We start from the raw sequence: 21,272 nt of genomic DNA on the forward strand, positions 1-21,272 counted from the left end.
ATTTACCCCGTCGTGACTGTGAACATAATAATCAGTTAGGCTACCAAAGAACATATGGTGCAGAGTTTACTTTAGCCAATGGGAGAGCTTCTTTCACTGGGTGTACTGTAGGCTACCCGAAACGAAACTTAAAGGGATAGTTCATCCAAAAATGAAAATGATCCCATGATTTACTCACCCTCAAGCCATCCTAGTTGTACATGACTATCTTCTTTCAGATGAACACAATCAGAGATTTGTTTAAAAATATCCTTAGTTCTCCAAGTTTTATAATGGTTGTGAATGGGGGGCCGCGTTTTGAAGCCAAAAAATAATGCATTCATCCATTAAAAAAAGTAATCCATACAACTCCAGGGGGTTAATAAAGGCCTTCTGAAGCAAAGCAAAAGGTTTTTGTAAGAAAAATATCCATATATCCCCACCATCACCACCTTTCACAAGCATTATAAACCTTGGAAGACTAAGGATATTTTTAAATATATCTCTGTATTCGTCTGAAAGAAGATGGTCATATAAACCTAGGATGGCTTGAGGGTGAGTAAATCATACTTTTCATTTTTGGGTCAACTATTCCTTTAAGGAATTAAGATATGCATGAGCCATGTGTTTCCAGATTGGAATTCTAAGATGGAATCTCTCTAGTTTTCCAGCTCTGTCCTTTTTACACCTGCATTCTATAAATATAGCATAATTCTTCTCTAGGGAATTGATCGTTTCCCTCCCACATTCGAGCAGACTTGAAATGTATTTCCTTCCTCTTTTCAAGGCATTTCCCTGACGGGGTCATGATTTTCCAGTATCTCTTGCTTCGCAACACCCACTTACATGAGTAGTGAGCATGATGAGTCACTCTGTGTAAGTAGTTCTGCTTAATGTCTTAAACATTTCAATGGGTAACATGCCTAATAAACCATATCATTTTGCAATGATAAAGTCTACTGACTAAATAGTAATAGTATAATAGGTCTAACAAAAACCTGTCCAAACCTGTCATATTCATCCCAAAACCAAAAGAAAAAAAGTAATAAAGAAAATGAAACATTTTTTATGAACATTTTTTTGTGAGATTGCATTGTGACGTTATTCTAATGCCACTTCCCCCTCATAATTCTCATTACTGAAATGCATCCAGACACTGCTTTTTATTACTGATACAATCGACTTTAAATCAGCAGTACCACAAATATTATGATGTATAGTCAAGTATATATACTTTACAATTCAATTTACATTTTTTCCATCATGTTAATGAGATACGGAAGAGGATTAGGGCCAAGCAATAATAAAAAAATAAAACCATCTCGAGATTAAAGTTGTTAAATTTCGAGAAAAATTAGTTAAATTACGAGAATAAAGTCATTAAATTACAAGAAAAAGTTGTTAAATTACGAGAACAAATTCGTTAAATTGAGAATAAAGTCATAAATTATGAGAAAAAAGTTGTTAAATTATGAGAACAAATTCGTAATTTAACTAATTTGTTCTCGTAATTTAACGAATTTGTTCTCGTAATTTAACGACTTTTCTCAAATTTAATGATTTTATTCTCAACATTTTATCTCGACTTTTTTCTCGAAATGTAACAATATTTTTCTCATAATTTCACAAATTTGTTCTCGTAATTTAACAACTTTTTTCTCGTAATTTAATGACTTTATTCTCAACATTTTATCTCAACTTTTTTCTCGAAATTTAACAAGTTTTTTTTCTCGTAATTTAACAAGTTTATTCTCGACATTTTATCTCGACATTTTCTAGTAATTTAACGAGTTTATTCTCAACATTTTATCTCGACTTTTTTCTTGAAATTTAACAACTTTAATCTCGAGATAGTTTTATTTTTTTATTATTGCTTGGCCCTAATCCTCTTCCGTAATGAGAACTGGGGAGATTTGCTGGTTAAATAAATCTCACAGTACAAAAATATTTTTAAAATATCTTAATTTTATGCAAAACATTATTTCTTTTGATTCTGAATTAAAATGTGGCATGTTCCTTGCTTTTCATTGAGTGTTATTACCATGTAACAAATGCAAAATTACCACCTGTTTTGAGCCCCAATTTCTGGCTTTGAATCAGAGAGGAAGCAACACAACATTCACAACACTTGGAGACTTTTTCCTTTTATCACAGCGTACAAAACAAAGGGATTTGTATTAAGAAACTTGACAGTTGTGTTGCATATCATAATATCATATACAAAGATACTGTGAAAGTAAAAAGCATAAATGGCTCCTTTTAGTTTCAGACATTGTTGATAAACATATCAAAACTCCACTCTTAAAAATTACTGAAAAAGTTAATCCCAGCTGCTACGCATTAAGTTCACAGGCACTTAAGTTTGGATGAAGAAATATGAAAAATTCAGCATCTTCCAAAACATTTTTTAAAAAAATGACCCTTCTAGGTTCTCAAAGCACTTATCATCGATCTAGATCAAATTCTTTCTTTCAGAATTTTTCTTGATACTCCCAGCTGGTAGGACAGTTTCTTCCTTCTGGTTACACCGTGGCACCTTCAAGAGAGCATTAGCAGGAGATTATGCAATTAAATTTAACAGGTCCGTTCTATTAATCTGAGTTCACAGAGTTCATCTTTCTCAAATTACATTATTAAAACAGAGTCAGACTCACCAGTTGGTTGAGAGCCACATGTGACCTTATAAGAAGTCCATATGTTGATTGCAATAAGAAAAGTAGCCATAAAGCCAAACACCTGTGTTTACGTAAAAAAAACAAAAAGGGATTAGTAACATATTAAAGTGCCCCTGATATGCTATTTTAAAGGTTCCTAATTTTGCTTTGGAGCTCTCCTACAATAGGTTTACATGCATCCAAGGTCAAAAATACTTTTTTCATAATATGCATTGCAGCATCACCTCTTTTCTCACAGTGTCTGAAATGGTTCAATAAAGGATTCAGTTTCTCTAAATCCTTCCTTTCTGAGAACCCACTCTGCTCTAATTGGTCAGATGATCCAATCTATCATGATTGGCACATTACCATATCTGAATTTCAGCTCTGGAGTCTTCCTCAGCACATGTACACAGTTTATTCGAACCATAGACTGTAAAAAAAGATGGACGACGCGACGTCGCTTCCTTCCATTGTATTGAACTGAAGCCAAAATGGGCTGATGAATGGGCGCTGACACGTTACGCAATACGTCAAAAAAAAAAGTTTGGAGCCTGGGCATGCGCAGAAGGAATCGTCAGTTGAGCCGGAGGCGGAGTCGCGATATCAAACTTCCGCCCAGACGACTGCGTCATCATTCATGTATTTTAAATAGACTATAAAAATTATACACAATTTAAAAGTCTACCTATAAAATAATAGGCTATTCTGTTTCTATAGCAATAATATTTTTGAAACAGCAAATTCAGTAGATAAAATCAATATAATATGCCACTAGAATCAACTCTAAATCGTCAGAAACGGTCTTGCCATTTTAAATCAAGTTCAACTAACGTTACAGGAGATCGATTGCTGTAATTAGGTGTGTTATCTTAACTAATAACATTTATTAATTAGCTTATAACGCTCACATTTGATGTTACAGAAAAAAAGTTCAGTGATCCGTCAGATCCTGTAGGTCGGTTAGTACAGTTTACTGCTGAACAACTCATTTTGTTGGTGTTAATGACAAAGAAATCGAAAATTAACAGTTAGTTAATACATCTTCAATCTCTCCTCGAAGCTCCGACAGTCCTAGACAACCTGTCAATCAACTTCGAATCATGACGACACGCCCCGTTTTTATAGAATCAAATTGCTAGCTAAAATCTAAATCATCACAAAAACGAACAATTGAATATATATCAGTGTGATAACAACTACCTTAAATGACCAAAACCATCTTTCAGAAAGTTTTATTTGAAGCAGAATTTATTTTTAAGTTTTCACTGAAGTCTCATTCGACTGCATTGAGAGGGCGGGGTCTATGACCTGTACTGCATCCAGCCTCCAGGGGGCGATCAAAGAGCCCGTGGCTTCACTTTTCAGAACGTATGAGACACACCCGATTCGAACAGTAATGATGGCATCAATTTTTTTAGTCATTCATTTAAGCCATTAGTTGACTAATTGAATGTTTACATTAATTAAATTACTTAAAAATATACTGAGGAGAATGCTACACCATAATGTGCCTTTAATATATATAGCATAATCCATGCTCAATCGCATGCATAAAGCTTGCTGCAAAGCACAGCAGAAGTAATGATTTTGAATGTGTCGGGGAAAAAATAGCAAGAAGACATTTTAGTTCTTAAGTATTTTCTGCAGTATAGTGAAAGCACCTATAGAGAGAAATGCACATTTCATATGGATTACATAAGCAGAAAGTGTTTCTTTTCGATTTGAATTGGTTAATTTACATAATTTTTTACAGCCATTTGAAAAAATGCATGTGATCGCGCCGGCACCTCCATGTCCTGCAGTAAGCACGCTATACTTCAGCTTCCACACTACACACAAACACTTGGATATGCGCCTATTTATAAATATGCGGAACAGCGCATATTTATCTAGGTTAACGTTAGAGTGAGCAGCCATGTAAAGTTGTTTCAAAATGATAAGCCATATTTGAGGTCGATGGATGGTAGGCGAAAGTTTGGATTTCCTGTCCAACATACTGTAATTACCACAAGGATCCACCGTTAACGATCTGTCCCTCATGGATTGTGTGACTTTGCCATGAGATTTTTTTTTCTGCAACTAACTAATAAAATTTTGGTCGACTAAGCCTCTTCTAGTCAACTAACGATTAGTCAACTATTAGGGGGCAGCCCTAGTTTTAATGAATCAATTCAAGCCTGAGTAGGGTTGGACGATGTCTACAGTGAAACATCGCAATGGATGATGGCATCGGGGACGGGGCGGGGCGGAGCTTTACGTTCCCATTTGAGCCTTAAGCTCAACTTCCACTGGAGTGAATCAAAAATGCTAGCTCTGCTCCGTGCCCAGTGGACAAAGAAAGAAAGGAGCTAAAAGGGCTTGAATGAAGCGTGTTTGGCTTTAGATAAAACTACTAGAGGATATAACACTGAAATATCATTACCACAAACGATCCTGAGTGCTTGTGTTGTGATCTGCACTGCTGTTTTGATGCGCTGCTCACTTCAACTAGAAACAGTAAAATGGTGCTACTGTTATGTCTTGTGGTCCAGATGGAAACATGCCGGGATCCAGATGCGGACCGTGGTCCGCCATTTGAATATCAGTGGTTTAGTTTGTGTACAACATATAGTAGCCTATTCGCATATCATAGCATATCATTTTGCACAATAAAATCTTTACTGTTTAAATTTGTAATTTGATCGGGTACAACTTCATTATGCTATTACCTAATCAGAAAAAAAAAAAGAATTATTTGGCATAACTGTGCAGAAATTGAAAGCATGGCGATATAGTGTAATTAATTGACGATGGCATCGTCTATCGACAGAGGTTCACGCAGGAAGTAAGACTGAAATTACTGACGACTTGTTTTAGACAGTTAAGAATCGAATCTCTTATGAGACAAAATTTTAATTTATCGTGCACTTTGATCTTTGAAACGTTTACATTCACAAATGCTATGTTAAACATTATATAAAATGTAATATCTGAAAACAGCATAATAGAAGCACTTTAACTATATTCTATAATTATAAATTTCATTACCAATCATTACAAAAGTTATATGCTTTTGATGCCTAAAAGTCCTTTACAAGAATTGCACATGCATTGATGCATGATGCAGCATTAATAGACAGTGTTTCTCTGGCCAATTAGCAGCATGTACATATTGCAAGCACAAAATGGCACTCACAGATCCAGTGACTAAAGGTGATGAAACCCCATGACTCAGCACAGATACAACTATAGAGGCGATTAAGATCAGGATTCCTCCAACAACGTAATGTAAAAACTCCTGTGAAAGCAAATAAGAGTTTGTTAGCGTAACATAAACATTCTGATTGCAAAATTCACCTAATGCTATGATATTCAGTTAACAGATAATTAAGTGAAATGTAAACTGTGCCGACTTGCCGTTAATGCCCAGTTGATGCATGTGATTTTGCTTTGAAGTTGAAAAAAATGCATGAAGAAGAAGATGGAGAAGACGACGAGAAACCATGCAGTGACCACCTCAAAGTAGCGTAAGGAGGAGTGATAGTAACGCCACTCAAAGTGCACACAAAGGAAAGCAATCAGGAGGACCACCTTATCAAAACAAAATTAGATGTAGTAAATTATATACAATAAAAAAATCTCGTGTCCTTCACAGATAAACATTAATATAATTATTTGCACACAAACCACAAATCAAGGAAGCGATGCTTTTGCTCAGTAAAACCTGGGGTTAAAGGTGCCATCGAATGGAAAATTGAATTTACCTTGGCATAGTTGAATAACAAGAGTTCAGTACATGGAAGTGACATACGGTGAGTCTCAAACACCATTGTTTCCTCCTTCTTATGTAAATTTGATTTGTTTAAAAAACCTCTGAAGAACAGGCGAATCTCAACATAACACCGACTGTTACATAACAGCTCATGTTCAAGGCATTACACAAGGGCAGCCAGTATTAAAGCCCATCTTTCAAGTTAATTTTATACTTTAATATATACACAATATTGTATGAAAATGTCAATTTAAAAAGATATACATAAGAATACATATGTTTTACAACACCCACAGGCAGAAATTAAGAAAAAAAGTGTGCCTATTCTAAGCTACGCTCCAAAAAACCGCCCTTTCCCAGAGACCCCATTGGAACTCAATTGAGACAAGTGAAGCCCGTTTTATCAATTTTTAGCACTTCCGTTTCTGACGTGCAGACTCAAACTAAGCTTGATGACGTCAACAACCTGTCTGACAGATGTAAATCTTCTAGTAGCTGTGCATGCAAACTGCCATCGTTAATCTTGCAGAGACGGCGAGCTTGAGCGGGGAGTTCTTTGGCGTGAGTGAGCAGGAGTAAGTATTCTGATTAATTATTTTGTATAGTATTTTAAAATGTAACGCCAGTACGCCATATTAAGATAATCTCCCCGATTGCCTGCGAGCTTCCCTTCCTGTCTGTACGGTAATTTCTCTACTGTGCGACAGAGAGTCGAGTGGTTATGACGCAATCGTTAGCCTATTTTTACAAAAACTGTTTCTACGGGGCCATAATGTAACATAGAAGGTAATGGAGCCCTTTATACATTGTCGTGTATCTTTAGAAATAAATAATGGACAAATGGAGTCTTTAAACGCCTCAGATGTAAAGTTATTCGCTGTCAAAGTGACGCCAAAATGAATGGGAGTCAATGGGATGCTAACGCAAGTGAAGTTCTGCTACAAGATGGCGGCACGCAGCCGACTTCAACTTCCGGTCGACTTCCTTGGGCACTGCATGCAAGTCCACCTGCAAAATCTGGCGGGAGCAGAGAATCTGCGCCTCGAAAACGGGAGCTTTGCACAGTAAGTCTTATAATACCATATACAAATTGTTTCATCGAAATGTAGCTCTGCATGTAATTTCTGCAAATGTATTTTTCTTGATGTTATAATGGATTAGTCTTGGCATGACTTTGAGAATTTAATGTTAGCACCATGAAGGTACAAAAGCCCGCCTCAGCTTACTCTTGTTACACCCCGTGAGGCTGCAAATGAGCCTCGTCTGACATTTATTTTATTCTTTAAATTCTTTTCCAGTTTTTATTTCATTTTTAATGTATTTTTATATCTTTTATGTATCATCATGATTCTGACTTTTAATGCATTTTAAATCCAAATAGCAAAATTATCTGTTTTTACTGTTATTTCTATTCCTTATGTTCTATTTTTATTCTTCTTCTTTATGTAAAGCACTTTGAATTACCATTGTGTATGAAATGTGCTATACAAATAAAATTGCCTTGCCTTGCCTATTGAGCTAATAAGACAAATTTCCAGACTGCGACCATTTTCTAAGAATGTGTTAAAATTAATGTGAGTTAAAATTTTATGTGGTCGCATTCGCATATTACTACTCGGTCAAATTCACGCATGAATTTTCCTGCATTTAAATTGTTTTAGCGCCCGCCAAATTATTTTTTGTCCCGCCAAAGTCTCATTTGATCGGTGAGTAATGTAGATGAACTGCTGCGCGTGTGACAGGGCGTGAAAGAACGAGCCACCGGTCGCGCACGCGCACTTTTCACCGTCTCCAAAATGCATCCAAGTAATTCTTTACAATATAGTTTTCTTAGTTACATCGGAGTTGCCTTGGTTTTCTTTGACTAATCGAAGCTGGTATCAACAGGGCACATGCGAGGGAACGCAGCTCGGGACTCTTTTGAAAAGATTAGCAGTCTTTTAAATAATGCATGAATGGGGGATTTTCATGAAAGGACTACATTTTTTAAAGTACAAAGTTGTGATTTTGGTCTGTTTTCAGATTTTGGCAGAGAGTGTTGCCAGCAAAGACGGGGCGGGTGCAACTGCCACTTCAGATCCTGGAGATGATGGAGATGGAGACATCTCAACAATGGACCCTGAGCCAGAAGTGGTCCATCGTGGATCACAGCATAAGATGTTTACATCGTTATTAAGTAGTTATCTTATATCTAGCATTCACCATACATGCCATATTCAATCACAAATAAAGATAACATGTCAAAAATTTTATGATCTCCATGGTTACTATTTTGTAATTTCCACTTTTCAGACACATTAAAAATTAAGAACTTCATAATGTTAGAAAAATATATTTTGTACTGGGTTGCATTAGATTGTGCTTGTGTTGTTACCAATAAATGTACCATGGTGAACAATTATTAAGATGAATCTCTTTCATCTAAGCTGTTCAGGTAAAGCCTCAGATGGTGGATGTGGGGACTCAAACCAAAAGGTTTGAGCATCACAGATCAACTCCACTGGCCAGTCCTGAACAAAGTGATGATGAATGTTCATTTTCTGACATCATCAACCATTCTTGTGATATGTCATGGAGTCCAGGAGAGGAGATGTTGAGTGAGCCCTCTGAGGAGGAACCAGAAGAGCTGGAATCTCTCAGTGACCCAAAGTAAAAACCTTTTTATTAATGGAAACTGTTTCTGATTGTGTATCAAAAAATGTCATAGTCAGAATTAACGTGTTTTTTCCTTTGCTTGTTTTCAGTGCTGTTGACAAGTTCATTGTTTGCCAGAGGCAGTTGCTGTCCTTGTTCACGGTTTGCCCTGCATGCTGTGGGGAAACCCAAGCACACATAATGCACCCGGAAGGAACATTTCAAGTCAAGCAGGTAATGTCTTATTTGTCAACTGTCTTCGAGGAGCTGAATTATAGTCTGTGAATGCACAGTATGTATATTAATTATTTGTGTTTTAATTATTTGTGTCTTAACTATACAGTTTTTTTACTGGCTCATCTTAAAGCTGCTTGAGTATTGAATCTTCTCTCATCTTTCAGGCCTGCAGAACATGTGGTTATGAGCGTTATTGGCAAAACCAAGAGAAGGTGCATCGAAACATGCCTGCCTGCAACCTTTTACTCAGCGGTGCCATCCACTTCTCAGGTTGCATGGCTACTCAGACAATCAGGATGCTGAAGCTGTTTGGACTGCAGTGCATAAGGCACTTTTTTCTGCCATCAGCGCTATTACACTATCCCTACCATCGTGCAGGCTTGGAGGAAAGAGCAGAGGGGGATCATCAGGGAGTTGAAGGAGACTGGGGGTGGATTGATCCTGTCTGTTGACTGCAGGTACACTGAAAAAAATAATTTCTGGACATCGGTTGCACATAATTAAATTATGTTTTCTTAAAATAAAACGAACATAAATTAAAATTAATTTCATTTTAAGAAAACGATTCAATCATGTTGAACTGGTGTACATAATTAAATAATGTAAATCCAAAATTTTAAGAAAAATCTTTTTAAGAAAACATAATTCAATCATGCGCAACTAGAGATTTTTTTCAGTGTAGAATGGTCCAGCTCATGTCACTGATGTAGAACAGGTCAATGTGTTTTTGCATTAACCTCTAAATGTAACTGTTTTTGACGTTCTTTGATCAGATTCTCCCGGACACTGTGCGAAATATGGTAGCTACTCCTTGATTGAGGATGGAATTAACAAAGTTTTGGATGTTCAGCTTGTCCAAGTAAGTTGATGTCACACAGAAATCTTGTGTCTGATTTAGTTACCGATATTACTGTTACTGTTCAGTAATAATCAGTTGGTTTTACAGAGCTCAGAAGTCCCAAGCAGCTCTTGGTGTGAGCTAGAGGGTCTAAAGCGGAGTATGCAGTTCCTGATGGACCAAGACATGCAAGTGTCTGCTCTGATAACAGACAGAAATCGGCAGGTAATGATGCTAGGAGAGATCTAAAGCTGATCAGCATTGACAGGCACAGTATCACTCAAAATAAATTCTAAATTCTATAAAATCAATTTGTGTTTTAGGTGGCCAATTGGGTACGTGAAGAAATGTGTTCAGAAGGAACAAGGCATTTCTTTGATGTCTGGCATATTGGGAAAAGTATGTATTGTGATGTGGGTAGTTCTATATAACAAACTTGTTTTTTTGTAGTTAAATTCACTTTCCTAATAATTAGTTTGCTCTGCTCTGGAACAGGTATACAGAAAGCACTGGATGCTGCTGCAAAAGAGAGGGACTGTGAGGATCTGAAGCTGTGGAGGCCAGCCATTATCAACCATCTTTACTGGACCGCATCTTCCACCCCTACAGGAGATCCAGATGAGATGGAGGCAAAATGGCAGAGTATGATAAATCATGTACAGGACATACATGAACACAGCACTCCTGCATTTACCAGCTGCGCACATCCACCGTTGGAAGGAGAGGCAAGAGACAAGGAGTAGTGATGTGTCGTTCTTGAATGATTCGTTCATTTTGAACGAATCTTTAATGTGACTCGGGAAGAACGAGTCGTCTCGGGAGGTGATTCGTTCAGTCGCGCATGTGCAATATTCTACAGGTTCTGTACTGCTAGTAGTAGTTAACCTGATGATTCAATTGATTAGTTCATTTCATGAGTCTTTCGGGTTTTGAGTCGTTCCTTAATCACGTGACAGACCCATATGCTACCAATGCATTCTGAGCCGGAAAGAGAATTGATTAGTTCTTTTTATGAGTCTTTCGGGTTTTTGAGTCCTTCCTTAATCACATGACAGACCCATACGCTACCAATGCATTCTGAGCCGGAAAGAGAATTGATTAGTTCTTTTTATGAGTCTTTCGGGTTTTTGAGTCCTTCCTTAATCACGTGACAGACCCATACGCTATGCTGTGTGACCCAAGCACATTATATTTATTAGTAAATAACGTTAACTCTCCAGTTTTGTTTGAGTTTGTGTTATAACTGTTAAAGCTGAAGTTATCATAACCTTCATGTCTTAAACTAACATTAATAATTCAAATTCAAAATGTTATTTGCTTTTAATTTATGTCATTTTGTCCTTTTTGAGCAATCTTCTTATACATATATTAGACTAATATGTCAAGTCTGACTAGGAAAAGCAATTATTATCACAGCAAACTCAAAATTGGAGTAAAAATGAACAAACTAGGCTATAAATACTTTGTATTGTAGGCTTGGATTATTATATTATTATATAGCCTAGTGTTTATTTACAGATAGACAGTCAAAAAGATAATTTAATCAATACTTTATTTATAACAGGGCTTTATTTATTTATAATAACACACCACAGATCCTCAAGAAACAGTAACAAAAACAGTGACAGAAATGTCAGAAATAGCGTATGGGTCTGTCATGTGATAAAGGAACGACTCAAAACCCGAAAGACTCATGAAGAGAACTAATCAATTCTCTTTCCAGCTCAGAATGCATTGGCTTAGTGTATGGGTCTGTCACGTGTTTAAGGAATGACTCAAAAACCCGAAAGACTCATGAGATGAACTAATCAATTCTCTTACCGGCTCAGAATGCATTGGTTTAGCATGGGACTGCCTGTCACGTCATTAAGGAATGACTTAAACCCGAAGACTTGTCAGACAAGAGGTAAGGTGAGCTTAATCAGCTTGTCATAAACTGAAGACCCAGGTAATGAATGAATTAATCATTTCTGAATCTTGTAGTTTTGTATTGTTTGTAGTGGGATCAACGTTTGCATAAGTAGTAGATGTGTTGGGGAAGTAACACGTAACATTTTAATTACATTTTGCTAAAATGAACGAAATGACTCGAAAAAAGATTTGTTCATTTTGTTGAACGAGACTCAAAAGTCAGAGTCAGTAAAATGATCCGAACTTCCCATCACTAACAAGGAGTGGCTGGAACCAGGTACAACATAATAGCCTATGTTAAAAGATGTCAAATGTTTTGAGGCTAAACTTTTTTTCAGTGCTTGTTAAGTTTAGTTTGGTTTTATCAATAGTGTGTACTAAAAATGACTTGTATTATGAAATGCGACAGACTATATGACAGAATATGTTTTATTCAGGATCACCAGCAGCCACTAAACTGGAGAGTGTAGCTGCCAGGAAAGCACTGGTAAAGGATATTCGACAATTGTCACCTCAGCATCAGACATTCTCCCTGGAGGCCTACCATTCCCTCATTTTGCACTTTGCTCCCAAACACACTGGCTTTTCTTTTCTTGGGATGTACAGCAGGTAGTGTTATCACTTAAAAGTATTGATACTAATAAAATTATTATTTTTTTTTTTTCAATTTCTGGATATTACAATACATTTGTAGCATGTAAATGATGACAGAATGAATATGGCTAAAAACTAATGCAGTCTTGTATAGCAGACCAAAATGTTATAGATTGATAACAGCATTACATATTGTTTGCCAAAGATGAGTCATTGTCTTAGACCCATTTGAACTGAAAACATTAATGTCATGTATTTCTGTTGCATTTCACTGCATTGGGTTAGCTTTGGAGACCTTATGTTTTATCTACTCATCTCGTACAGACTTCTCTTAGCAGCCTTACATTTCAATAGTAATGGCAACAGAGATGTAGCTCGAACCAGTGAGGGTGAGGCACGCTACGCCGTTCGCTACCCGCGGTTTCGGAAAGGTGGCTCGGTAGTCCACCCAATCAAGTAGAAACCATCTTACAGTTAGTAGTTTCACTTAGTTTTTCAATATCTTTTTTTTATGTGAGTCAACCATTTTACTAAATGTGTTCTAAACATTTCTCCCCTTAAGGATACGCAACAAATCTTATGGTCTCTCTGGTAGAGGAATACTGCAAGTCACCACAGGCCCTACAAGAAAGCATTGCTGTCTTGTCCTCTGCTGCACCGCCCCCCCCTCACCTCTTCCCTCCAGAAGGTTGCCAAGGATGAGGCAGTCAGCCTCCATCTCGCACGACACTCACGTTTTAACATATAATAAAAGAAAAATTTTACCAGTACAGTTTGTTTCAATGTATTTATTAATCGTCTTCCAAGTGTGGCCACTGGAAACCTTTGTATGTTTGTCCCTCCTCTGCAAACTGCCTCCTTATTGCTGACACAACACATGAAGGTATGGCTTTCCTAATGTTCCTGCCTAGTATTCCGTACGCCCAGCGGACAACCTGTCTGTATGCTGTGTATCGGAACTGCCTGTGGTGGAGATTGGGACATAATTACATTTTGATCATACCATGTTTTCATAGTAAACAATTCCAATTGTAAATATTGCATGTCCTGTTGGCTCATATTCTACTGTACTACACAACAACAAAGTTGTTTTTATAGTAAGTATATGGAAACCACTGAGTTTAAAAACCTGCTTAACTATTTACTATTTTGGTGTAGAAAAGCTTTCTTTGAATTGCAGTGTGAAAAAATTTTTGCTCAAAACCTACTCTTGTCTGCTGGCTTGGAGAGGGCCATGCTCCTGTCTGAAGTTCATGTATGTTATCTGCAGCACAAAAGGATTCAGACAGGATGCTTCAAACCCTGGATGGAGTGTGAGGCAGGTAATGTCTTCTGGGGGATCTAAGTTTTGGACAAGGGACCAATAGGCATCGACCTCCCTACAGCACACACTCTCCACTGCTGATGGCATAGCCTCACATCTACCACACAAGCACCTGTTAAACAAATGTGCTAAGATAAACTCACTCTCCTTCCTTCATTCCTTGTAGCTCTAGTGGTTGGTTTAAGACCTTGTAAGATACGACATGTAGTACTTACTTCCTAAAGCTTAGGTAAATATGCACTGTAAAAAGACACACCCGCTGCAGAATATAGGCTGTCAATTAAATGCATGCCTTACAACCAGTATCCCTCCACATGACAATGAAAGATCCTTGTAACAATGTATTTACATGAACGGCATATTCCCGTACTAACCGGAACAGTAACTGCTTTCATACACGTACTCCGCAGTACATGCAAGCTCATTTACATAATGTCCGTCGAAAATACTAAGAGGGGAGTAGTATAACAGCCGGCTAAGTTCGGAATTCCAGCTGGCCGGTTATGTTATTCAGATATAACGTTACGGCCCAAACGCTTGACATCTGCAGAAGCGGAACATGCGGACACCTAGGTCTGAAAGCAGTTACTGATTAAAAATCAGCTAGCAATTTCTACAAAATTTCACGATAAACTATGTTGTGCAGAAATGCACAGAATTTCCAGACCGTCACAGATGTAAGCTATAGCCTACAGCATTCATTTAAAATCTGGGATCCAAATTAATTATTTTAAAACACATGTTGCTGGCATAGATGGTGACAATCTACATGGATGCTTGAAAAACAACAAAGTTGACAGCAATATTGCTAAATATGATTTATTAAAGATACTGCAATGTGATAAACATGGAGACAACATTAGCCACAATTAGCTATAGCCTGTGGTCACTCACCAAGACACCTGCCCAATTCTCCAACGATTCTCCTCACACCCCTACTCTATCTCTCTCCTCTGTCCATTTACCCTTCCCCTTAACTCTGCCTGACCCCTCTCTCGCCTAGGGGGCTCGTAATTATACGGTAATGGACTATCGTAAGAGTTGACATTTACCCAGTGCCCAAGGAAGTCGACCGGAAGTTGAAGTCGGCCGCGTGCTGCCATCTTGTAGCAGAACTTCACTTGCGTTAGCATCCCCATTGACTCCCATTCATTTTGGCGTCACTTTGACAGTGAATAACTTTACATGTGAGGCGTTTAAAGAATCCATTTGTCCATTATTTATTTCCAAAGATACACGACAATGTATAAAGGGCTCCATTACCTTCTATGTTACATTATGGCCCCGTAGAAACAATTTTTTGTAAAAATAAGCTAACGATTGCGTCATAACCACTCGACTCTCTGTCGCACAGTAGAGAAATTACCGTACAGACAGGAGGAGAAGCTCGCAGACAATCGGGGAGATTATCTTAATATGGCGTACTGGCGTTACATTTTAAAATACTATACAAACTAATTAATCAGAATACTTACTCCTGCTCACTCACGCCAAAGAACTCCCCGCTCAAGCTCGCCGTCTCTGCAAGATTAACGATGGCAGTTTGCACGCACAGCTACTAGAAGATTTACATCTGTCAGACAGGTTGCGGACGTCATCAAGCTTAGTTTGAGTCTGCGCGTCAGAAACGGAAGTATTAAAAATCGCTAAAAATGGGCTTCACTTGACTCAATTGAGTTCCAATTGAGTTCCGTTGCGTCACTTCCGATCAGAGCGTTTTTCACAGCGGAAGTAATTTTACTCACAATTTCTTTTAAAAAACTTTTTTAATACACATTTATGATTAATTTCTTCACGCAAGTCGAGTTCCTACACTATTTACCTACACATTCATTCACAGTGATCTTCAACTTGAAAGATGGGCTTTAACGTCTGGATCTGTGCACAGCTGAATCATCAGACTAGGTAAGCAAGCAAGAACAATAGCGAAAAATGGCAGATGGAGCAATAATAACTGACATGATCCATGATATCAAGTTATTTTTAGTGATATTTGTAAATTGTCTTTCTAAATGTTTCGTTAGCATGTTGCTAATGTACTGTTAAATATGATTAAAGTTACCATCGTTTATTACTGTATTCACAGAGACAAGAGCCGTCGCTATTTTCATTTTTAAACACTTGCAGTCTGTATAATGCATAAACACAACTTCAAGCTCCGGGGGCAGGGAGGAATTAAAGGGGCCGCAGCCTGAATCGGTGCATAGTTAATGATGCCCCAAAATAGGCAGTTAAAAAAATGTATTAAAAAAAATCTATGGGGTATTTTGAACTGAAACTTCCCAGACACATTCAGGGGACACCTTAGACTTATATTACAACTTGTAAAAAAAACATTCGATGCACCTTTAACTTAAATATCAAGAGTTCAACAGATAATGCAACTCAGTAAATATAACAAGTCCTTAGACAAAAATGAATAATGAAGTTTCTGTTATTTTCTTTATCAGTATTAAAGTAGTGACCAATAAAAATTAACTTAGCTACTAATTACATCTTCAACAGTGTTTTTAGATTACTGTACTAATTACTCTCTCTAAAACGCATTGCATTACTTATTACTAATTACGTTCTAAATATGAACAATACAAGATTAGACATGAAACGGCTCTTTTAACCTGTTAACTGTCACCCCCACTTTTTTTTTAGACAAGAAAATTCACTATCCAAACTTAAATGGATGTAATTCAAGAATACTTTGGAGTATAGACATAAGGCTGGTCTTGTTTTAAAGATGAAATTTGGCAGATTATTGTAGAAGTGAAATAACTTATGTAAGTGAAACAGAAAAAAAGTTATAGAAGTTTAAGTTTATGAAAATGTAAAATGTAAAAATATAATATTTAATATTTTATATAAAATATATATTTTACAAAACAAGTTTTACTCTAAAACTGCAAGGAAATCAAAGCCAAAAAACTCAACAAGTTTTGTTCCAAATTTCAGGTTGATATCTCAAAAAATGAGCTTTCAGTAAGATTTTGTTTGGGCGCAGTACCACACTTTTTCACTAGATGACAATCAAGCTCCATTGGTGACTATATAAAGGCGCCTCCATTTCCATATATGGTTTGAGTGATCTGAACCATATATTTCCATCATTTTCATACAATTTATGAAGTAGACATCCTATATAGATGTAGTATGGGAAGTTTGGCAGAAAATTGATATGAATTCAGCCTCTAATAAACATAAAAATAACATGAATGTGGGTTATAGATCGCCGCCACAATCATAAATGTATTTTTTTTTTTCTATTAAAAAAATTTTCAGACCTTTTTTTCTCAAAAAATTGAATGGATGTTATCTTTTGGCATGAAAACAAACATGTTTCAACCAATCTTTAATGATTTTTCATTTTCATCGCTATTTCAAAATAAAGGTCTGAACATGCCTTATGAGTATGAAAATATGCTTGTTGCAAATTGATAAATTACTGCTCCTCTGTAATATATTTTGAAAATCAGTCACCAAATATGTAAACTAGAGATTCTAAGCTTTCAAATGATATATAGTTTGTCAAGATTAGTTTAGGTTTAGTATAGAATATTACTGTTTTAGATATGTAATGGCTGTGGGCCCACCGGTGGGCCCGTGACAGTTAACAGGTTAAATCTTTCAAATAATTAATATAAAATTACACAAATTATTCTTGAACTGACCAAAGTATTTAAAGGGGGGAGGTTACAATAAAAACATACTTTTTATCATTAGATGTAAAATTTGGATGTTCCACTATTCCACTTATCCACTATTGTTTTATATAGGACTTGTTCTATAAAGCATTTAATGCACATACACCAGAAGTAACTGCGAATTAGTGCGAATTGCTGTTGCATGGAAAGTTAAATAATTTATGCAAAAAAAAGTTTCTTTTCATGTGTTGTTTCCTGTTAAACTGATTAAGCAGAAAAGTAAGAATGGAGAACATAAAATCTCTGGTTTTGGTTTTGTTGTGTGGGCCCTCTGTTTTCAGTCCAACAGGTTGCATTGCAAAGTATCTCTAAATCTCCCTCCTCACCACAATCATTTTAGCAACGGTTCCTGAGAACCTAGGGTGTGTGAGCCTCAATAAAAGATAACATGCACACCGTAAAACAATGGTTAAATAGTTAATAAAGACATTATTTAATTTAGATATTTGTTGTAGTGATTATGTAGATAAGTATAAATATTGGTTAAAAAATATGGGTTTTGTTGTGAGCCCTCTCTTTTCACTGAGGCCCCACATGTTGCATAATATACAATATACAATATATAAGTATACAATACATAAATGTACATCCACGACAATGGTATTCAATGATTATCCTATTTGTATTTTATCCAACCTTTTTACTGTATGTTTTATTTAAACTAATCTTTTTAATTAGAGCAAGTTTTCTGATTTACATCTGTCAGACAGGTTGCGGACGTCATCAAGCTTAGTTTGAGTCTGCGCGTCAGAAACGGAAGTATTAAAAATCGCTAAAAATGGGCTTCACTTGACTCAATTGAGTTCCAATTGAGTTCCGTTGCGTCACTTCCGATCAGAGCGTTTTTCACAGCGGAAGTAATTTTACTCACAATTTCTTTTAAAAAACTTTTTTAATACACATTTATGATTAATTTCTTCACGCAAGTCGAGTTCCTACACTATTTACCTACACATTCATTCACAGTGATCTTCAACTTGAAAGATGGGCTTTAACGTCTGGATCTGTGCACAGCTGAATCATCAGACTAGGTAAGCAAGCAAGAACAATAGCGAAAAATAGCAGATGGAGCAATAATAACTGACATGATCCATGATAACATGATATTTTTAGTGATATTTGTAAATTGTCTTTCTAAATGTTTCGTTAGCATGTTGCTAATGTACTGTTAAATATGATTAAAGTTACCATCGTTTATTACTGTATTCACAGAGACAAGAGCCGTCGCTATTTTCATTTTTAAACACTTGCAGTCTATATAATGCATAAACACAACTTCAAGCTCCGGGGGCAGGGAGGAATTAAAGGGGCCGCAGCCTGAATCGGTGCATAGTTAATGATGCCCCAAAATAGGCAGTTAAAAAAATGTATTAAAAAAAATCTATGGGGTATTTTGAACTGAAACTTCCCAGACACATTCAGGGGACACCTTAGACTTATATTACAACTTGTAAAAAAAACATTCGATGCACCTTTAACTTAAATATCAAGAGTTCAACAGATAATGCGACTCAGTAAATATAACAAGTCCTTAGACAAAAATGAATAATGAAGTTTCTGTTATTTTCTTTATCAGTATTAAAGTAGTGACCAATAAAAATTAACTTAGCTACTAATTACATCTTCAACAGTGTTTTTAGATTACTGTACTAATTACTCTCTCTAAAACGCATTGCATTACTTATTACTAATTACGTTCTAAATATGAACAATACAAGATTAGACATGAAACGGCTCTTTTAAATCTTTCAAATAATTAATATAAAATTGCACAAATTATTCTTGAACTGACCAAAGTATTTAAAGGGGGGAGGTTACAATAAAAACATACTTTTTATCATTAGATGTAAAATTTGGATGTTCCACTATTCCACTTATCCACTATTGTTTTATATAGGACTTGTTCTATAAAGCATTTAATGCACATACACCAGAAGTAACTGCGAATTAGTGCGAATTGCTGTTGCATGGAAAGTTAAATAATTTATGCAAAAAAAAGTTTCTTTTCATGTGTTGTTTCCTGTTAAACTGATTAAGCAGAAAAGTAAGAATGGAGAACATAAAATCTGTGGTTTTGGTTTTGTTGTGTGGGCCCTCTGTTTTCAGTCCAACAGGTTGCATTGCAAAGTATCTCTAAATCTCCCTCCTCACCACAATCATTTTAACAGCGGTTCCTGAGAACCTAGGGTGTGTGAGCCTCAATAAAAGATAACATGCACACCGTAAAACAATGGTTAAATAGTTAATAAAGACATTATTTAATTTAGATATTTGTTGTAGTGATTATGTAGATAAGTATAAATATTGGTTAAAAAAATATGGGTTTTGTTGTGAGCCCTCTCTTTTCACTGAGGCCCCACATGTTGCATAATATACAATATACAATATATAAGTATACAATACATAAATGTACATCCACGACAATGGTATTCAATGATTATCCTATTTGTATTTTATCCAACCTTTTTACTGTATGTTTTATTTAAACTAATCTTTTTAATTAGAGCAAGTTTTCTGATTTTTTTCTTTTAAAAAAAATAACATGGTACTGTCCATTAAAATACATAATATATATATATATATATATATATATATATATATATATATATATATATATATATATATATATATATGGATGGATGGATGGATGGATGGATGGATGGATGGAGAAAAAAAATTTGGTAATACCTGGTTTTAGCACTTTTGTTAGTGAAAATTAGGTTAAGATTTAACTTCTGGGATACTTTGCACCAATTATAGATATAGGCTTTTAGAAATATTTTAATAAATTCACTTATTATTACTTTATCTTGAATTGTTCGTGCATAAGCAAAATAGTGCACAGTGAAAAAAACAGTGAAGCATAGTAACTTTGTGGGTGTAAATCAGTCAGTTACCATTTCTTTAACAATCTTCCTTAAATTTGGGATTCTTTGCATTCTCCTGTGTTTACTTTATGTGAAAATGTGATATAAGTATAACTTTCTCTTACCACTTGGCCGATTTTCAGTAATCCTTGAAATGAACGCGCGTAAGCAATGTTGCAACATCCCACAACCCCGGTGGATGTTCTTGTTGTGGTGGTTGTAGTAACGGCAGTGTGAGGCATTCTGGTATATATATCTAATATATGAGGAACTTTACAAATAATGTAAGATGTTATTTATTTAAAGTTGCTCACATGGGACCAATGGCTGAGGCAGGAGAAGCGTGTAAACTTCAACAGGGTGTGACCACCACAGACATCGTCAATACTTACTACCAGCGGTTTCCCTCAAATGATCTTCGTCCACTAGGGGGCGCGTGAAGGCCCAAAAGCTGAAGCTTCCACTGAGCTGCATTTAAAACTCTGAAAGTTTTTCGTCATCCTGGAAACATTTATACTCAAAAACATAATACTTCAAAACATATGAACTATAATAACTTATATCTGACATAGGAAGCAAAACACACCATGAAAATCTATATAAATTGATTTTTTTAGAAATTCTCATAGCGTAATCAAAAATGCCTGTGATTGGTCCAGCTTGATTTGCACCTTAAAAAGTAACAGAAACCACGTGATAACACCGTTAACGCGCTACTTCCGCTGCGATCTAGATAATAATTTACACATGATTTAAGTATAATAGTGAGTGAATTGAATATACAC

General features: G+C 36.1%; 1 protein-coding gene across 1 annotated transcript; it reads right to left on the minus strand.

The window, feature by feature from the left end:
* Positions 1 to 1,840: 1,840 nt before the first annotated feature.
* Positions 1,841 to 20,885, minus strand: cmtm7 (CKLF-like MARVEL transmembrane domain containing 7). Its single transcript, XM_067396201.1, has 5 exons — positions 20,613 to 20,885; positions 6,033 to 6,206; positions 5,812 to 5,913; positions 2,634 to 2,715; positions 1,841 to 2,515 (listed from the first exon to the last, which is right to left on the minus strand). Exons 1-5 carry the CDS (start codon positions 20,727 to 20,729, stop codon positions 2,502 to 2,504), a joined length of 489 nt encoding a protein of 162 aa, XP_067252302.1. The 5' UTR covers positions 20,730 to 20,885; the 3' UTR covers positions 1,841 to 2,501.
* Positions 20,886 to 21,272: the final 387 nt, after the last annotated feature.

This window comes from Chanodichthys erythropterus, chromosome 2 (genome assembly GCF_024489055.1).
Source record: "Chanodichthys erythropterus isolate Z2021 chromosome 2, ASM2448905v1, whole genome shotgun sequence".
Taxonomy (NCBI): Eukaryota; Metazoa; Chordata; class Actinopteri; order Cypriniformes; family Xenocyprididae; genus Chanodichthys; species Chanodichthys erythropterus.

Bases quoted from the DNA above. Each gene is read 5' to 3' on its own strand.
- cmtm7 (XM_067396201.1), bottom strand. From the start codon at position 20,729: ATGCCTCACACTGCCGTTACTACAACCACCACAACAAGAACATCCACC. The intron at 6,207-20,612 runs GTAAGAGAAAGT...TGTTTTGATAAG, and splicing joins TACTGAAAATCGGCCAAGTG to GTGGTCCTCCTGATTGCTTT. The intron at 2,716-5,811 runs GTGAGTGCCATT...ACGTAAACACAG, and splicing joins CACCTTTAGTCACTGGATCT to GTGTTTGGCTTTATGGCTAC.